Raw genomic sequence first — 18277 nt, 5'->3', positions numbered from 1 at the left:
AGCTGAAACATGTCTGTCATATTATTATATATTATATATGTTTGTATGTAATGTGCTCTAAAATACTCCTGATGTAGCTGAAGATATTTCCCAGTTCTTGTAATTCTTGACTTTGTCCGGCAGCCTCAGTTTTAATTGATTTCATCATGACACCCCGCTGTGTCGGTCCAGCGTCAGCAGCACCCGGAGCCCCACAGCTGACATGAATAAGTAATCACATGAACAGTGTTATATTCATAATGAGGCTGTTAACACCGTCTGCTGCTGTGAGACCAGATCTCGTCCCGCTCGCTGTGTTTGTGCAGATAATTGCTTCTTTTACATTCATCTGTTTTTACTGCGAGGCCTGTAAATGTACAGAACTAATTTCCCTTGTGGGACGGAAACGTTTTCAAATTAGAGTGGAAGTTGGTGACGATTTCCACCTGAGCTGGAAATGTGTATTTAAAGTCGTTCAGAAGTTTAAATGCAGTGAAATGCTGACACACTCAGAAGAAACATGAAGTTCTTCTCTGAGCGGAGGAGAAGAAGCCTCCTGCTGGTGAAGATAACAACCACAGCAGGTTCCATCCAGAGTGAACATTACAGAATTAAACAGTATGACCCAAATAATTCTGTTCAGCCTGACAAGCTGTGTGATCGGATCAATACTGTGCCTGTAGGCTCCGACCCTCCGTCCATTAGCAGACCGTTAAATAATGTGTTTTTATATAACAGTCGGCTCTAAGTGCCGAGGCAGATGGTAAAATCAATCCTCACCTCTCTTTCTTCAGCAGCTCCTGGCTGATGTGGACCAGCTGCCCCGAGGCATCATGGGACTTCTTGGTCATGGCCTCCAGCTCCGCCTCCACACGCAGCTTCTCCTTGGCCAGAGCGTCGACTTTCTTCTCCCCGGAGCGAACTTTGGTCTCCAGGGCTGACGAACGAGAAGGAAAGCAGACGGGTGTTATTGTATATTCAGCTTTCATAATGTTTTATAACGTATATTCATATTTTTACAGCCATTCGTGAGTGTTTACTCCTCTTATGAAGCATTAATAAGCAGTGTATAATCAGATGTTTATTCATGAAGGTCAGGAGGCGTGGCTGAGAGCTCCAGGAAGAGGAACTGAGTTCAGTCATAGAGAGAAACTTCAGTTCGGACGGTGGACGGTTGTATTTTTCCGTTTAGAAGGAAAATATATGTCAAAATATTTCCTTTCTTCACATTTAGTGAGGTTATGTTCTTGTTTTAACATCTCCAGCTGAAGCTACAGGCTGTCATACTGTCACCTCTGAGCTACAGAGGCTGTGAGGATGCTAGCTGTTAGCATGCTAACTTCTGCAGCCAGCACATCTTTAACAACCTCGTTCTCTTTCTGTGCGTCTCAAAGTTTCTCTGCAGCAGCTGGAGTTCCCTAAATCAAGACGGTTTCCTCCCGAGCTGCGGTCTCTTCCTGGCCTGCAGCTCAGCGAGACTCCACAAAGACGGAAACATGATGATTGAAATTCATACTAATAACTATATAAACTGGATTGAGGCATCCGGGGAGGAAAGCGCCGAGCTGAACCAGGTCTGAGCTCTCAGGACCGCTGAAATCTTATTTTCTAAAAAGCAGCGAGCAGAGAGGACTAATGAAACCATTCTTCACTTTGTGCCTGCCATTGTTCAGCTCTCTGTTTAAATTATTCACAATCTATTCTTCAAAGAGTGTCACTCTGATTATCTGAACTACATGAAGTGTGTTTTGGGCTCTTTTGATGTGTTGGAACTTTATGTTTTTTCAGAAGACAGCGAGTCGACAGATTTCTCAGCGATGATCAAAGAACGTAACGCGAAGACGAACACGATCCACCGAGCAGTGAACTCAGCACGACGCAGAGGAAGGAGCGCTGCGCAGACGAACACTAACCATCCAGATTATCTGAAGATGAGTTTACAAAGAGTCGGTCCAGACCGGCTCACCAAAACCTCTCCATCATGTCAGGGAGCGTCTCTATCGAGTGTCGCTCGGAGCTAAACGTCATGTTAGTGAGTCTCTGAGTGTTGGATCAGCAGCACCAGCGACTCTGGATCAGACTGAAATCTGTCCTGAACATCCAACAAATGTTTGAGCTGAGGAACAAGACGACATCATCCAGTCTGCAACAACCCAAACCACAACAAGCTGGACCTTTAAAAACTGTCTCAGTAGGTTTCAGATAGAAAAACCTCGAAGTCAACACAGAACAAACATCCACCTGCAGACCTCCTCTCACATCACACTGGAGGAGAGAGGAGGCGCAGAGTTCGGGTCGAGCAGAACTGGACGAACCTGGACCGGGACCTGCTGACAAAGGCGTACAGAAGTGTGTGATGGCGTGACGTCGCTGGAGACGTTTAGAAGCTCACAGTGTGACACCAGGTGAGTCCAGGTTGAGGGTTCTCTTCCAGAGCGTTCACTGCGCTTCAGATTCATTATCAGGTTTTTAACCAGCTGAATTCTGGTCGTTCAGCCAACACTTGTTAAATTTATACTCTCCCGTAATTGTAGCAGATTCTGCAGTCAAGGTCTTTTTCTGGAACTGGCGAAATGTACGGAGATAAATTCTCAAACGTACATATTTATGACCTAACTAAATGTAATTTAAGACCTATATTCAAAATATGGACGTATTTAAGATTTAATAAAATTGAGATTGTCAAATTTGAGACTTTTTAAGACCCTGTAAATAAAACCACTGAAATATATAACAGTAATATCACAGCCAGTGAGAGGGAGGAAACTTTAGCTACTTTCCAAAATACATGAATTGATTTTCACTGGATCAGGTTCAAATCTGTCCTGAACATGAAACAAACCCTGAAGATCGTTTACAACATGAATTCATTTAAATAGTTGTTGCTGAATGTTCAGACTTATTACAATAAATCTTATTACAGCTCGACAAGTTTTCACTTTGTTGACGAAACGAGTGCAGAAACATTAGAAATTGTGATTTAATTTGTTTGTGATGAACTAAAGAGTTGAATCTAATATTCAGTCCACAGAGAGCGACGTGACATCATCTGATCTGCAACAAACTGAAACACTACGAGTCGTAACTTTCCTGAACCCGATGAAAAACAGGCTCCATCACACAGAGACAGACAAACGACCGGCTCCAAATATAAAACATCTTTTAATTTTTCATATATATGCGACGAATATTAACGCTGTCATGTGAAGAGTTTCAGGTAAATTAGAATAATCCTTCTTGTGAGAATCTCCTGTCGAACTGAAGTTAATGAGTGTGTTTTCATCTCCGAAGCTTCACCGAACAAGACGTGTGTCACATCTTCAGAACCAGAACAACAGAACTACAGCCAGCTCACTCCTGTTCTAACGTGACGAGTGAAACACGAGCTGCAGGGAGAAGCTACGAGCTCTCTGCAGATTTAAACTTTCAGAGACGAGAGACTTTGAGAGAAAAGACGGGAGAGGTTGTGAGAGTTCACGACTGCTGGACTTGTTGTGGAGACGCTGACATTTACCTGCCATCTGAGATTTGAGGGCTTCGACCTGCGACGTGAGAGTCGAGACCTCTTTCTCTCTTTTCAACAACTTCTCCATCGTTTCTGAGGAAAAGACAAAACGACAGGAAGCGTTGAAGAAACAACAACGCTGCAGTTTAAAGTCACATGTCATCTGGTCATGTGGAGACGATCCTTCAGATTTATGATTCCATAACATGTCGTCTTTATGCAAACTAGTCGATATTTCATTTAAATATTCAGACATCAAATATCAGAAAACCTGCGATAATTGTTTTAATGTGAGGAATCGACTGGGAAAGTTTCAGGATGTTATTAGAATTTTTACACAATTATCTCCTCAAAATTAACTTTTTTAATCAGACTCAAACTTTCATTTTGATTAATAATTATATTCTGAAGGTTTTCACTGAGGGCTTTGTTCATAAATCTCTCACAGCCTGATTTATTTTTACATTTTAATCATAAAAACGTGGAGAAAATTGATTATTTGTGGCTGCTGACAGTGTTTTATTCTATCTGTCAGTTAGCAGGAGGCTGTAAAATCTTATGAACTATGAAACAGAAATAAAGGCAGTTTTTCTTCTTTTTCTTCCAAATACAAGATGAACAAAAACTGCTCACAGTTGGTAGATTAACCTCCCTGACAGTCTCGCCTCATTACATGAGGTCAAATACTTGGATAGTTTGAGAAATGTAGCATCTCTGTTCTGTAACGATGACAGTATTCTATAAAATATAAAACTATTCCTGATTACATCGGTATTAAACGTGGAGACGGACAGGAGAGTCGCGTCTCCACACAGAGCAAATAAAAGTGTTTCTCAAATCAAACTTTTGTCTGAAGGTTAAAAAAACAAAACTTCTGCTTCACTAAGAAACATTCAAACTGTTTAAAACAGCAAATTGTTGTTTTTAGTCTTTTGTTTTGTGCAAATTGAATTAAAAAAGATACAAAAAGTGAATTACTGAGCTTCAGAGGATTTCCTAAAATATTAAACTCTTCTATTGTTCAACTAAAATAAATCAAGTTTCTACTAAAACTGTAACAGTAAAATAAACAGTTATCAGAGTGGAATTCATCTTTTCATCAAACTCTTCACTAAATGTTAAACTTCTTCTTTTAAAGGTTTGTAGTCGACATGTTAAAGAAGACAGAACGGTGAACTGTGATCAGCTGCTTATTAAATGAATACACTCAGTTTTCCCGTGGGGGGGAACAACATGGATCAGAACACGTGACCATGAACAGACGTTGGTACCTTCGATGTTCTGCTTCAGCTTCATCTTCTCCTCTGAAATCTCGTTATCTTCTATCACCTGCAGCAGAATCAGAGTGAGTAGGCTGAACTGGAGCAGCATGTTAAATGACTGAGAGGATTTCTTATCGCTGCTCTTCAGACACTCACGTTAGCATCGTGGGTGGTGTAGCGGTCGGCCTGGATGGCCTGCAGCTGGTTCGCCGTCACCCTCAGCTTCTCCTCCAGCTTCTGGATCTCCTCCTGGCTCTCGGCCTGGGCTTTCTGCAGCGCCTGGTAGTCCGTCATCTTCTTCTCCGACAGCTCCAGTCTCTCTCTCAGCTCTCCTGTGCCTTTCTCCTGCTCCACCTGCAGCTTCTCCATCTCCGCCAGCCTCCGCTCCGCCTTCTGGAGCTTCTCCGTCGCCTCCTCCAGGGCCTGCTTGCTGCTCTTGGCCTCCATCTTGGTCCTCCACGTCTGGTTCCCGTCGGTCAGCTGCTCTTTCACCTCCTGCAGACGGGAGCACAGGTCCTCGCGCTCCTTGGTCAGAATGGCGGCTTCGATCTTGTGTTTGGCCTTCAGGTTCTCCATCTCCAGCTGGTGCTCCATCTTCAGGCCCTCCAGAGTGGCTCTCAGCTCTTGGGGGTCCTGCTCCTGTCCTGCTGGATCCGAATGATCACCGCTCAACGAGGCCTTCAGCTCCTCCAGGGAGCGCTGGTGGTCGCTGACTAAAGTGTCAAATTTAGCCTGCAGAGGGAAGAGAGACGAGTTATCGGACTGAACGGGCGAAAACATTCAACTCACAAAACAAGATGTTACAAGATGTTTCCCAGATGTTGTGTGTGGAGGGCCGGGTAGAGTCGGTGCAGATCCAGAACTTCTAGAGGACTAAACACCCGGAGTCTCGTCAGATTCTGCTCTGATCCGGAGCCGTTCACCGACCGGAGGAGAGCTCAGAGATTTTTATTGTGATCCATTTTTCTAAATGTGAAGTATTTTCTCTCCTGAGTTTATGACTTAAGATCTGGAGGGAATTCCAACGTTTCTAAGGAACTTGAATAGTTATTTTGTCTTTTTCCAACCAGTTCTCAAGTCATGAACAGGAGAGAAGATCATTTTGATCAGACTTAGAAAATGGGTCACCAGCAAAAGATAATTCTCATTTGCCTTGCGGGCGTCCGGACGTCTCAGAGAGAACCAGACTCTCTGCTGAGTCCACAGACGAGTTAATGTCTAAAAGTTATCTTTAGGAAATTTGTGGATTTCTCTGGTTTGAACATTGTTGGAAACATTTGAGATAATGTAGGATCACAACTCAACTACCTGTAGAACAAACTTTGTTTCTTGTTTTGATTTTGAAGCAGAATACAGATTTAGTCTTTAATTCATCCTGATTGAAATGTTTGGATCAACATTGTTACTGATGTCGGCTTTCCCCCTCAGCTCTACTGCCACCTGTTAATCCTCACAGAATATTTCTGAATGTAACTATTGATTAATCTGTCATCAGTGATCACAGAGCTTTCTGTGACCCTGCTGAAGCTCTCTGAACGTCTACGTCGGGTCACAAGGCGTGCACAGCAGCAGAATACCTTCCAGCTGTCCATCGTCTCCATGTTCTCCTTCGCGGCCTGTTGCAGCTTCTTCTTCATGTCACTGATCTCCTGGTTCTTATTATCCAGCAGCACCTTCAGCGACTCCACCTCCTGCTGGTTCTCTTTGAACTCGCCGCCCTCCTTCAAGAAGGTCTCCGGCTTGGTGTCGGACCCCGCCGTGGCCTCGCTGTCGGCGTCAGATCGTCTCAGCTGAGCCTGGAGCTTCTCCACCTCGGCTCTCCGGAGGCTGAGCTCCGTCTCCAGCTGCATGATGCGACTCTGCTCCTCAACCGTGGTTTGCTGATGAGACAAAAACAACATGGGCGGTCACTGCTGCTGAACGACCATCTGACAGGAAGAAGAATGACCTTATTACTGTGACAGGTGGAGCCCCTCAAACAGAACGACGTCATTCAAAAGAAAAGACGACTTGAAAGAACAGAAATCAGGAAAAATGAAATCAGAGGAAAAACCCAGAGAGTCCTCGAGAGGATCGGAGACGGTCAGATGCATTCCAGAGAATAATCAGTCCACATCCTGATGAGGGACGGCGACACACTGAGTGACAGTTTGGCTCCGACACACGAGACCTTTATCTTTCTGTTTCACTACAAATGATACGAGCAGGATAAAAGGTGTTGACTGTGACCTGCAGCTGTGCAGGTAGGCGGTGAGAGAAGCCAGGTGTGTTTCTGTTTTCTGTGACACAAAGGACTCGCTGTCCTGCAGACGCGACGCAGCTGACAGATCTATAATTCACACACGGACCGAAAGGATTTCTGTAGCCGAGGCTGAACGTCGTCTGAGCTCCTGTTTGTTTCACCGTCTTCTCTTAAGACTCAGTAAAGATCTAAAACTGTGTGAGATTTCAAAGACAGGAACACGTGCAGATAAAATATTAACCTGTCTGGAAACTTTCTGACTTTAAAGCTGAATTCACACAGATGTTTTTGTGTTTGACACCAGCAGAGAAAAGAAACGTGTTCGTGTGTCTGGACATCTAAATCCACCGTTAACTCCGTACAAACGTGTCGGCTGCGACTTTTACATCTCCTGGTGATTGTGTTAATGTTTTAAACTGAACTTCTGTCCAGATTAACAGCCGGCTCTTTTAAAAACACTAAAGTAAACTTGTTAAACGCTTCAGAACGCTGACAAACGTCTAAACAGCTTCTTTTAAATGTTCATAAGGATATAAAGAATACACTGATTGAGTCTGACTCACCTGTTCTGTCACTTTTACAGCTTCACTAAGATTTCTTGTTGCTTTAATAAGTTAATACATCATTTATCATCCATTAACTACAGATGTGTTGACAGTTTACCTCCCTACAGGATCTACAGGGAGAACAATGTCTTGTTAAAGTTAATAAATCCTTTAATTTACACTTATAAAAGTTTTTGGGGGCTTTTGTCTTTAACACATGCATATAATAATGTTAATAAGCATCTTATAACGACTCACAAGTGTCTTTTTTACTTTAACTAAACGATTATAAGCATATTAATATGTTAAAGTGTGACTGTCAGCCTTTTCTTCTGAGTCTCTGTTCAGATCTAAAACAGAAACGATGTCGTATTAAGGTTAATAAACCTTTATTATGCTTTTATCAACAGTTTACTGAGTGGCTGCTGAGCTCAAATATTCCTTTTCTCACCATCCAAAAACTAAAACTGCTTTTTATTTTTGAGGAGTTGCCTCAAAGTGGCGACACCCCGAGGGCCTCGCATCTCACAGGAGTCCAAACAAACCATTAGACTCAGTTTACGATGCCGCTGTCGTCTTAATAAAGCTGACAGTCGGCTCTGAAACGTTAGAGTCGCTGTATCGTTTCCATCCCGAGTGATAAAAAGCGAAGGAGCCAAAGGATCAACGTGTCACCGTCCAAATGTTTGTGTGCAGAGACGACAGGAGAGGAGAGAACAGCCAGTCTGATCATCTAGAAGCAGCCAAGCAGAGATCATAAAGCCGACAGCACACACACACACACACACACACACACACACACACACACACACACACACAGTCATATCCAATTAAACGAGGAGGAGATTAAGAAAGAGGATCCGCTGCTCAGTGCACAGATGTTAATATCAACCATGTGGGGAAACAGTCTCAGAGGCCGGCGGATGTTTCCTGCTCTCAGCGCCACACGCAGGAGTGAAGGAGTAAAGAGAGAAAGTCCCTGACGACACCGACGTGGATTTGAAGTGAAGAATTGAGAGAGCTCGGCAGCGGATCAAAGCCAGAACAAGATCAGATCTTTCTTTTTCACCTTGGTTCTCTTACCCAACCTCAAGGATACTGCGCCATGAGTGCATCGCCCCTGTCGGGAGAAGCACACAGGAATCCACTGTTTCAAAGCCTTTTGTTATCTTTTGATGCCTGAAAATTGAAAGCACAAGTCTGATGGGTTGATTTGTGATACTGTGGTCTATTACTGACGAGGTTCTTTCTCTGTAAGTGCAGCGCTGCACGTCAGAGCGCTGCAGAGGACGTCCTCCGCTGCTCTCTGCTGACGGGAAACGGGCACCGATTTGTCTCGAACCATTAAAGTGAGAGTCAGAGATGAATCCATTAACGATTCAGTGACGTGTCATGTGTTACTAATGACATCGCTGCACAGTAAACTACAGTGGAGGGATTCATCCAGAGAGTCTCAGAGTGCAGCTGATCCCACAGCCGACCTGCAGACCTTTAAATAAAAAGATGAATCACAGCAGGAGGAGCTGACTTTATGTGTCCTGTCAGGGATGAACGTCTCAGGGGAAACTTTAGGATGTGACGCTGAAGGAAAGAGGAGTCAGTGGTGGGTTGGATGTCAGAGGAGGCTAGTAACACATCTGACTGTTTAATTATCATGTTACAGAACATTTAAACTAGGAAGTCACGGATTCTGGATTTTCGTCTGAAGTGTTTGTATGGAAATGAATAAAAACTTTGACGCTGAGGAACATTTGTGCGGGGGGGGGGGGAATAATATGTAGACGGACCACGACGTCCGAGGATCTCTGATGTTGTGGTCAAAGAGAGAGAAAAACAAAGTCTTCAGTGTTCATTCAGACAGTTTCCCTGCAGCACTGAAACATTACGCCGGATCATAAAAAAGACAACAGCAGGTATAAAGACGTCTGGACGGAGCTTCTGTCTCCAAACTACAGAGCGTGCAATCACAACAGGGTTGCCTTTGCTTTTTCCACTTGAAGAAACAGACATTAAAAAAAGGAACAAACTACTTTTAGCTTCCACTCAGGTTGTTTTGTGGAGGGACACGCAGCAGAGGGGCAGGTAACACACCTCAGCTACTGTGTTCCTGCTCAGGCTATAAATGAGGGACGGTCACAGCGTCACTGCAGCAGAGCAGATACAGGATCCTTCATGACACTCTGTGTTTCTGGGAGGTTGGAGTCCAGATCCTGGTCCCTGCTGAAGCCTCACTGAGCTCCTCGTCTGAACTCATTAATCCTGTTCAGACGTGTGAACAGACCACCTGCAGGTGTGAATCTTCCTTCTACCTTCTCAGGGCGCTTGATATCAACAGCTACACCTCCCTGAGTGTGTGGAGGCACATCCATGACCCTGACACAGTTAGTGAGGATGATAAATACCTCCAGGTCTCCTTTAGTGATGCTCTCCTCCTCCACCCTGAACTGGAGGTCCTCCACCTTCCTGATGTCACACAGAGGATCAAACAGAGTGAATGTGAGTCATCAGGTCGTTATCATTCATGTGTTAATGTGACGTGACAGAAGGAGAACGTACCTCTTCTCTTCTTCAAGCTGATTGGCCAGTTCCAGTTTGTCCTTCTGCGTGCTGGCCAACATGGCTTTGACCTGCTGGAGGGTTCCTTCATTCTCCGTCATGTACTGTGTTGAGGAGCACAAACACGTCTGTCAGCACCGTCACACGTGGTTACTGTGTCAGTTACAGTGTCACCTGGTTGTTACCTGGACGTGCTGCGTCTTCACCACGTTCAGCTCCTTCTCCACATCACTGATGTGGCTCGTGGCCTTCGCCATCTCGGCTCGCTCCAGGTCTCTCTCCGCCAGCAGCTGCTCAATGTGCTGCTGCTTCTCCTTCAGAGCCTCCTGCAGCGCCGTGGTGCCCGAGATCTTACGGGCGTAACGTGACGACGTCTCCGTCAGCTGAGGAAGGAAGAGGACGTCGAACATGAGGAGAGTCAGTGGACAGAGAGGATGAAATGTTAATCCATCTTCTTTAAATGTTCACAGCAAAACAGCTGTTCTGATCAGTAATATCTCACGATTACAGTTTCATGATCAAAAACGTGATCATGTGAAAACTGTTTTCTGGTCCTGTCAGAATGATTTATTTTGTGTTATCACAGGTGAATTATTTCATGAACACACACCGGATCACACTGAAATCAATAAGTGGTTTTAGTATCCAGACATCTTTGAAATCAAACACTTAAGAAAACAGTTTCAGATTATTTAGATATTTAAAGTTATTTTCTAGAACACTGATAAATGACGCTTCAAACTATAAAAACCTCTTTGTTTCTTGGAAGATGTAATATCGTCTGTGACCACTAGAGTGCGCTGCTGGACAGGTTTCTGACCTGTAACTCTTTATAACTGTAAAATACAGATAATATACTGTAAATGAACAACATTTTACACCGAGAGGTGACGATGATTTTTCAAAAGAAGATTAATTTCCAACTTCTGATGATTTATTAATTGTTTTCAGCTTCTTAAATGTGAAGCTGTGCGGCTCCTCTTCATCACCGCTGACAGCAGATGAAGAGTCTCTGAGTTTTGGACTGAAGCCGCCGTCTGACGTCACTGTGGACTAACTGATTAATGGATTCATATAAGTAAATATGATTAATTATCGACGATGACAATAATCATTAGCTGTTCTGAATGAGCCTGATGATCGATGGCGACTCTTTCTGCTGCAGTTCATCGTGATTCTCTGACTCAGCAGGTTTTTGCTGAGCTGCAGCTGAACGAGGACTCGAGCAGCTCGTTCCAACTCACTGCAGCTTTAATCTGAACATCGTCAGGACGGCCGGCAGCAGGTTCAGATAAACGAGGACGTCGGTTTATCTCTCATTGATTTTAGCTCCTGGTCAGGAGCCAGATCTGTGATGGAGGACGCTCCCTGTTACTTTCCTTAATTGTTGGCAGCAGCAGGTCTGAATCATCACATCTAAATACTCTGATTACTCTGACAAACTGAGTACTCTCACTGTCATTACAGAGCTGGAGGAAGAACTCGCATCTTAGATTTATAACTCACAGAGTAGAAATACTCTGGATGTGTATTTAAATGTTTACTTGTGTAACAGAACACAGAAGTATTTACATTAAAACAGATTTAACGCACCTGTAAATGTTTCTGATGACTGAATCGTTGCTGTGTTCATCACTCTGAAACACTGAAGCTGCTAAAGTTGATTTATTTGTTGGGTAGCTCGTTAATTTCTCCTCCAGGATCAATACACTTTAATGTTATTATATAAATACATCATAAATGATTTATTGATCATAATTTCTGTCTGCAAAGTAGCTCAAGTTGTCAAATAAATGTCGAGCAGGAGAAAGTTGATATTTGAGAAGAAGAAGAAATACAATACTCGAGTACAAGTACTTTATAATGGTACTACAACTCTGTGTAAATGTACTTAGTTACTTTCTACCACTGGCTGATTTTAGAGAGCTTTGTTCTGATTCTCAATCGTTTCTGTCCCTGAGCAGAATGTGGTCACATGACTTCAGCACCTGTCACTCACCTGGTGACTCTGAGGATTAAAGCTTACTTACTCAATTTAAAGGAATAAGTTTGGGACATATTCTTCTTCAGGTCGAGAGTCAGACGAGAAGATCAGCCTCAATCTTTCCGTCTGACTCTCAGTGAGAGTTTTATTATTCATGTCTCAAACTGTGGAACTATTCCTTTAAACGTCGCGTCGCGGTCGGTCTTACCAGTCCAGCTCGGCTCGGTCGTCCGCTCACGGAGGAGGCCACCGAGCTGACTGAACTGATGGAGGAGCTGCTGGGGCTGTGGGCCAGAGACGACACGCCCATCGCCACCCGCTTGCTCTTCTTGGCCTTGGCCGGGCTCGTGGAGGGGAAGCCGATCCGGATCACCTTGTGGATCGGAGCGAACAGACCGAACTTGGGAAGACACTGGAAGTATCTGCAGGGAGAGAAGGAAGATGTTAGAGCACAGAGCAGCTTTATGATGATGAGACCAACAAAGTCAGATTGTTAAAGTCTCTCTGTGTTCAGTAAAGTATCCTTTGTTTAGTTTGTGGATGCAGGAAGCTTCACTGGATACTTTACTGAACAATGAAAGGACGAAACTCTGATGGACATTAAGAAGATTATCTCTGTTCTCCATCTGGAAATATTTCAGGTGTGAATTTACCTCACAGCTGTCGTCACAAAGTCCAGAGCAGAGTGACGACAGAGAAGGAAACCAGTTTATAAAAAACACAATGTTAAAGGGACAATAATGTACACGAGGAAACTAATAACGACAACAAGAAGTAAAGTTGAGTCTGAGAAATAAACTTAGAATAAAAATTGAAGTTGAAAAATATAAGAAAAATGGTGAATAGGTTCAAAATTACACCATGAAACTCCACATCCATTACTTACAAGACAATTAGTTTTGTATTACATTTTTCTGATATTTATGTTTAAATATGTAGAAGAGACGATTTATTTAAGTGACGAGATTAAAGAACAGAAATCTGAAATAATTTTAAAAACCTGAATGTGTATTTTGTTTCTTTTCCTTCCAATAATCTGAACGACCACATGGATGAAAAACAAAATTTAATCTGTCGCGTCTCCTTTTAATTAATCCATTAACAGAAAATTAACTGGCCATTAATCCATTAATAGATAATAAATTAATCCATGAAGCTTTCTCTGATTCGGATTCTGAAGTAAGAGTATCAGTAGTCATGTGCAGATTTCTCTTATAAATATTATTATTATTATTATTATCTAAACATTTTATTGATAAAGCGATGAGGAGATTTATACAGACGTTGTTGTGTCATCAGAACGTGTGAAGTGTTTCTTCTGTTTGATTGTGTTTTATAGTTTTATGAAGGTTTATATTAACATCTGATGTGACACAGTTCAGAGACCGTCACTGAGCTCCTCTTCTGTCTCATCGGGTCATTTTAATATAAACTTGTGCAAATAAACAGTAATTCCTAAACTGTTTGGGGACGAACTGATGTGGTCTCAAGGGAACAACCAAGACCAAGTCTGGAAACAGATTAATGCTTCTGGATCCAGACTGTCTGCATCGTATTTCACCCAAACTGTTTCCTCCTGGAACAGGCAGAAGAATGTGAGCCGTGCTGAGAGGAAACTCTGCGTTCCTGCTGAGGTGAAAATATGTAGAAATGATAAAAAATGATAAAGTTGATAAATGTGAAGCCGCCGATGGAGCTGAAGGGTCGGATTCACTTCATGGACAAACAGAAACAACCAGCTGAACAGGCGGAACCTCGGCCTCCACTCACATCCTTTTAGGGACAAAACCAAAGGAATCTGGGTGTGTGTGTGTGTGTGTGTGTGTGTGTGTGTGTGTCTGTGTGTGTGTGTGTGTGTGTTTACCTTGTACCAGCCACTGCTCCGTCGTTCTTCCCCAGAGGCTCGTCCAGCTCGACCCCACACCACTCTCCCTTAGCGAAGTCCGTCTCCCCCATGTAGCGAATGACTCCCATCTTAGAGCCCCCAACCTACAAACACACACACACAAACACACACACACGCACACACACACACACACACACACACACACACACACACACACACACACACAGACGAGTTAGTGCGTCTCAGTCAGCGTCTCACAGCTGGTTTTATTTACATCATCAGCTGTTCCTACAGAGCTGAACACTCCACCATCAAGATGTTAGAGTTTAGTGACATTATGGGAAGTTCAGCAGCCAGTTAGCTTAGCTTAGCACAAACACTGGAAACAAGGGGAAACTGCTAGCCTGGCTCTTTCACACAGTTGCAGAATCTGAGCAGCTGCAGGAAAACCAGTGGAGCCTCCAGGAAACAGACTGATCCATGAATCCTAACGTGTGTTTTCAGCTGCAGCTGTGACGCTTCAAGACAATTTAATCTTCCTTTAAGTTATTGTAAACAAACACTGTGATTGGTTCTATAATGCAGCACATCACCAGCAGGAGACAGCGTGTTACACTCTGGTGTTTGTGAGGATTAAACCAGATGTCTGGAGATAATTACTGACCGTTAGAGTTTCCTTTTGTTTATTATCCAAGACAATAACTTACAAGACGTGTTGACCCTGGAGAATGTGTTCATGTTGGTCCGGAACCAGCATCAGAACCAGCATCACCATCGAGTTATTATTCATAACATTATCAATATTATAGTCTACTAATGATAATGAATTAATGACCAATTCAAAACCTTTAAATGTGTGATACAAGTCAGCTAGCAGGACTTCAGATGGGTTTTCTCTTCATCATGATGAGATTTTAGCTTAAAAAGATTAAGTTAACGTTTTATTCAGTTCTGTCAAATAATTGATTGAATGACTGAAATAACTGTTAACTCAACAAATAATCATAAACATAGGAGACACATCGAGACATCCTGGGCTCACAGGACTGGACACAGAAGTGTGTCAACAACGTTCCTTTGAGAAATATGAAGTCTGGTTTTAAAGTTAAACTCATCTGCTCTCGGTGGGATTCTGTCGCTGCCACACAGTCACATCTCACATCTGTGCGCTCTCAGTCAGGAACACTGGTTTCCTGTTATGAGGACGTCTTTAAATCCACACAGTCTCTGTTGGATCAGCCGACATGTGACCGACCCGTCCAGCTGCTGACTGTCCATCACACATGGTGTCCACATGTGGAGGAGACACAAACTCGTCCACATGCACAAACATCTCCGCTCACAACTTCCTGCAGCGAGTCGACGTAAATCATCTGGATCAGACTTCACTTCTCTGGTTGGACAGAACACTGTGCTCCTCTTTTATTCATTATTAAAGAGGTCATAAGATGCTTTGTCTCCTTTATTGTACTTTGAAGCATTTGTGTGCATGTTAAAGTCCAAAGTGAGTTCTGTCCCCCACAGAAAACACTCCTGCACTGCCTGACACAGCTGGTCTGGACTCACTATGTCACAGCCGGGATATAAATATATATATTTATATGTTTATTAGGAAATATAAACACTCCACTCAGCCAGCATAGCCACGTTATTTTAGATCACACTACTCTGCTCGGCCTGACCCGCCCTGCTCTGCTCTGATTGGCTGCATCCTGCCTGTAAAGTAATGTGCATGTGCAACTCTCACCAAAGATCGAACAGAGGCGAGATGTCTCACTCTGTGGCTAAAATGGAGGGTTCAAGACAGAGTGTGAAAAAGGGACGCTGCAGCAATGCAACATGTGAAAAATAATGTGTTTATTGGAAATGAAAGTATGTGAACATGTTCTACTGAGACTCCTGAATAAAAGTATGAACCTGGGAATCAGCAGAATATGACCTCTTTAATCAATCAATCAATTCTTTTTCAATCATTTTCAAAGCTGATTATCTGACAGAGAGTCTTCAGTGTGCACCACAGTGAAAACATCCAGTGTCCTTTCAGCAATAGTCTAAAAGCACAGAAATATAAAATGTATGATTTGCAGAATGCAGATGTTTCAGCACCACATCTGCTTTGAATTTAAAAACGCTGAAGCCTCATTTAAGAACAAAACACATAGTTTCTTATATAAATACTGACTCCTGGATTCAGCGTCTGATGGAAGTGACCACGAGGAGAACAACCCGGGCGTGGCTGGTGTGAGTCATTACTCTGCTTCCTGCTGTTGAATCATCTCTGCTGACTCGTCTGAGGCCGGAGCAGAAGCACCACTGTGGTGTCAGAGGACGTTACAGTGAGACGAGCTGCCGTCCTGCTGCCCGTGAGATGTCTCAGTGACTCAGTGTCAGAGCGCCAGCAGAGCTACGACAGCCAGTCAGCACAAACGCCATCTTGGCTCCTGGTGGTGTCACTCTCGTCTAAAAGCTCTGGAGGTGCTCGAGACAGAACAGTCGAGTTTAAACTCATACGACTGAAGCGTCAAACACGGTGAAGACTTTGTGACCACAAACACAGAAGCTGGTTTGTCTCCTGATGTCTCCTGTAGCGCCAACATGTGGTTTATATCTGTCGCTCTGAGTGAAATGTTTTAACACCCACTGGATGGATTTACATGAAATTCAGTTCACATCCAAAATGACAGGAGCTGCAGGTGTTGATGAAGGTAAACGTGGGCAAACATCATCATAATGAATCGCTGCAGAGCTGCAGAGAGTCCTGACCTACATGTTTCTCTCCGGATGTGAGAAAATGTTTTGTTTGACTGCAGCAAACGTCACGTCATCAGGATTTTCGTAGTTTGCTCATATTGTGATGATCCTGCAGCCGTGATGAGTTGGATGTGTTGGGAGGTGCGATGGAGGATCATCACACTCCAACACACCCTGTGTTTTGGTTGCATCATCGAGACACATTTTGGATTCTATGACAACAAATTGAAGGAACCACATTAACCGTCCTCCCGCTGAGCTAACGATGAAGAGCACAGCGAGCTCAGCTAATCAGCCACCACTGGAGGAGGTGCTGTCAGTTTGTGGTCCAGCTCTGAGAGGTCTGCAATAAATCAAGTTGATGAAGTTCTCTGTGAAAATGTGATTGCTGCAGACGGATTCATGATTTGTTTTTGTAATGTTCAAACATCGTAATAACTCAGACTTCATGTTCGACCAGCTGTTGCTGCTACAACCATGTTGTGCTCCTTTTAGAGGACGCTTTCACTGAACAGCAGCCGTCTGAGAGGGTTTCTAACAGTCTGAATAATCAGCAGCCACATCACATGCAAGAAACCACTGGTGTAACCTTTATAAACTCTCCAGGAGGGGACGCCTCGGGTCAGACGGCAGGTCTGCCCACATCAGAGGCCGAGCAGACAGAGAGCATGTATTCAGATGTGACCTCGACTCCTAAACACTCACAGTAACATCGTCTGCAGGCCATTTCTAGATGTTTAGTCCTCAACATGATCATCTGCCTGCAGCTCCGTACCTACTGTGTGAAAACTCTGTCCACTCTGCTACTATCACACCATTTAACACCCAGCGGAGGAAAACCGTCCTCGCTCTGCGTAATCTGAGTTTCACACTTTGTGCTCGTTTCACCAGATTTCTGAGGCGGCGTTGTGTTTCCAGCAGCGGAGGAGGAGCGCGAGGCGGTCTGACCCCCGCAGCAAGACGGATGGATTACACAGGAGAGGCTGAGGAAATAGATGGATTCACTGATCAATGTGTCAGCAGTGGTGTCTCCTCTCTTAAGTGCTGAAAGTAATCCGGAGTGATTTACGATATTGACCAGGAGGAAGGCTTCTCCAGCCGCCTGCTTCCACAGGAGCAGGGATGTGATGTAACTATCCCCTGTGCCCATCAGTTAATGGAGAGCAACTCGACCCGGCCCATAACTGTGTGCTGTGAAGGTTGTACACACTCATCGAGCTCAATGAGAAAATCAGCTAAAAGGAGAAATAAATGATCTGCTACGTGATGGTTTTATTGTGTGGTGCAAAGATAAAGACGTAACAGAGGAAGGCTGATGGTTGAAGCCCGGTAATAAACAGAAAAAGGAAAAGCAGAACTTTCCTGTGGGATCAGGCCCGTCTCACGTTACACTGCATGAGTCCGTCTTCACTGAGGCTTCATAAAGCCGTGATCATCGTCCTCTGGGACTGTAAAACATCACGTTCAGCTACTGTGGATGATGCTGTTCTCAAACATTTACAGAGAATCCTGTTAAACTCTCTGAAAACGTGAAGATTCACACGGATAATGAAATGACGTGTGTTCACTCTGGTTACTCTGGAACGTGTGTGGACTCTTCTCACTGG

General features: G+C 43.7%; 1 protein-coding gene across 3 annotated transcripts in view; it reads right to left on the bottom strand.

The window, feature by feature from the left end:
- The window catches only part of clip2 (CAP-GLY domain containing linker protein 2), a 38102-nt gene that overhangs the window by 7607 nt on the left and 12218 nt on the right, over window positions 1-18277 (bottom strand). For 2 of the 3 annotated variants that reach the window (XM_030437157.1, XM_030437158.1), the window contains exons 4-14: window positions 13938-14062; window positions 12282-12495; window positions 10275-10472; window positions 10090-10193; window positions 9936-9996; window positions 8603-8653; window positions 6324-6626; window positions 4903-5478; window positions 4756-4813; window positions 3494-3577; window positions 760-916 (exon numbers count right to left, since the gene is read on the bottom strand). In XM_030437157.1, coding sequence (XP_030293017.1) covers window positions 760-916; window positions 3494-3577; window positions 4756-4813; window positions 4903-5478; window positions 6324-6626; window positions 8603-8653; window positions 9936-9996; window positions 10090-10193; window positions 10275-10472; window positions 12282-12495; window positions 13938-14062 — 1931 coding nt within the window. The remainder of the gene's footprint in view (window positions 1-759; window positions 917-3493; window positions 3578-4755; window positions 4814-4902; window positions 5479-6323; window positions 6627-8602; window positions 8654-9935; window positions 9997-10089; window positions 10194-10274; window positions 10473-12281; window positions 12496-13937; window positions 14063-18277) is intronic. The other variant, XM_030437159.1, reaches the window with a different exon arrangement.

Source organism: Sparus aurata, chromosome 13 (genome assembly GCF_900880675.1).
Source record: "Sparus aurata chromosome 13, fSpaAur1.1, whole genome shotgun sequence".
Lineage (NCBI taxonomy): Eukaryota > Metazoa > Chordata > Actinopteri > Spariformes > Sparidae > Sparus > Sparus aurata.
This window is presented reverse-complemented; position numbering and strand designations above follow the sequence as displayed.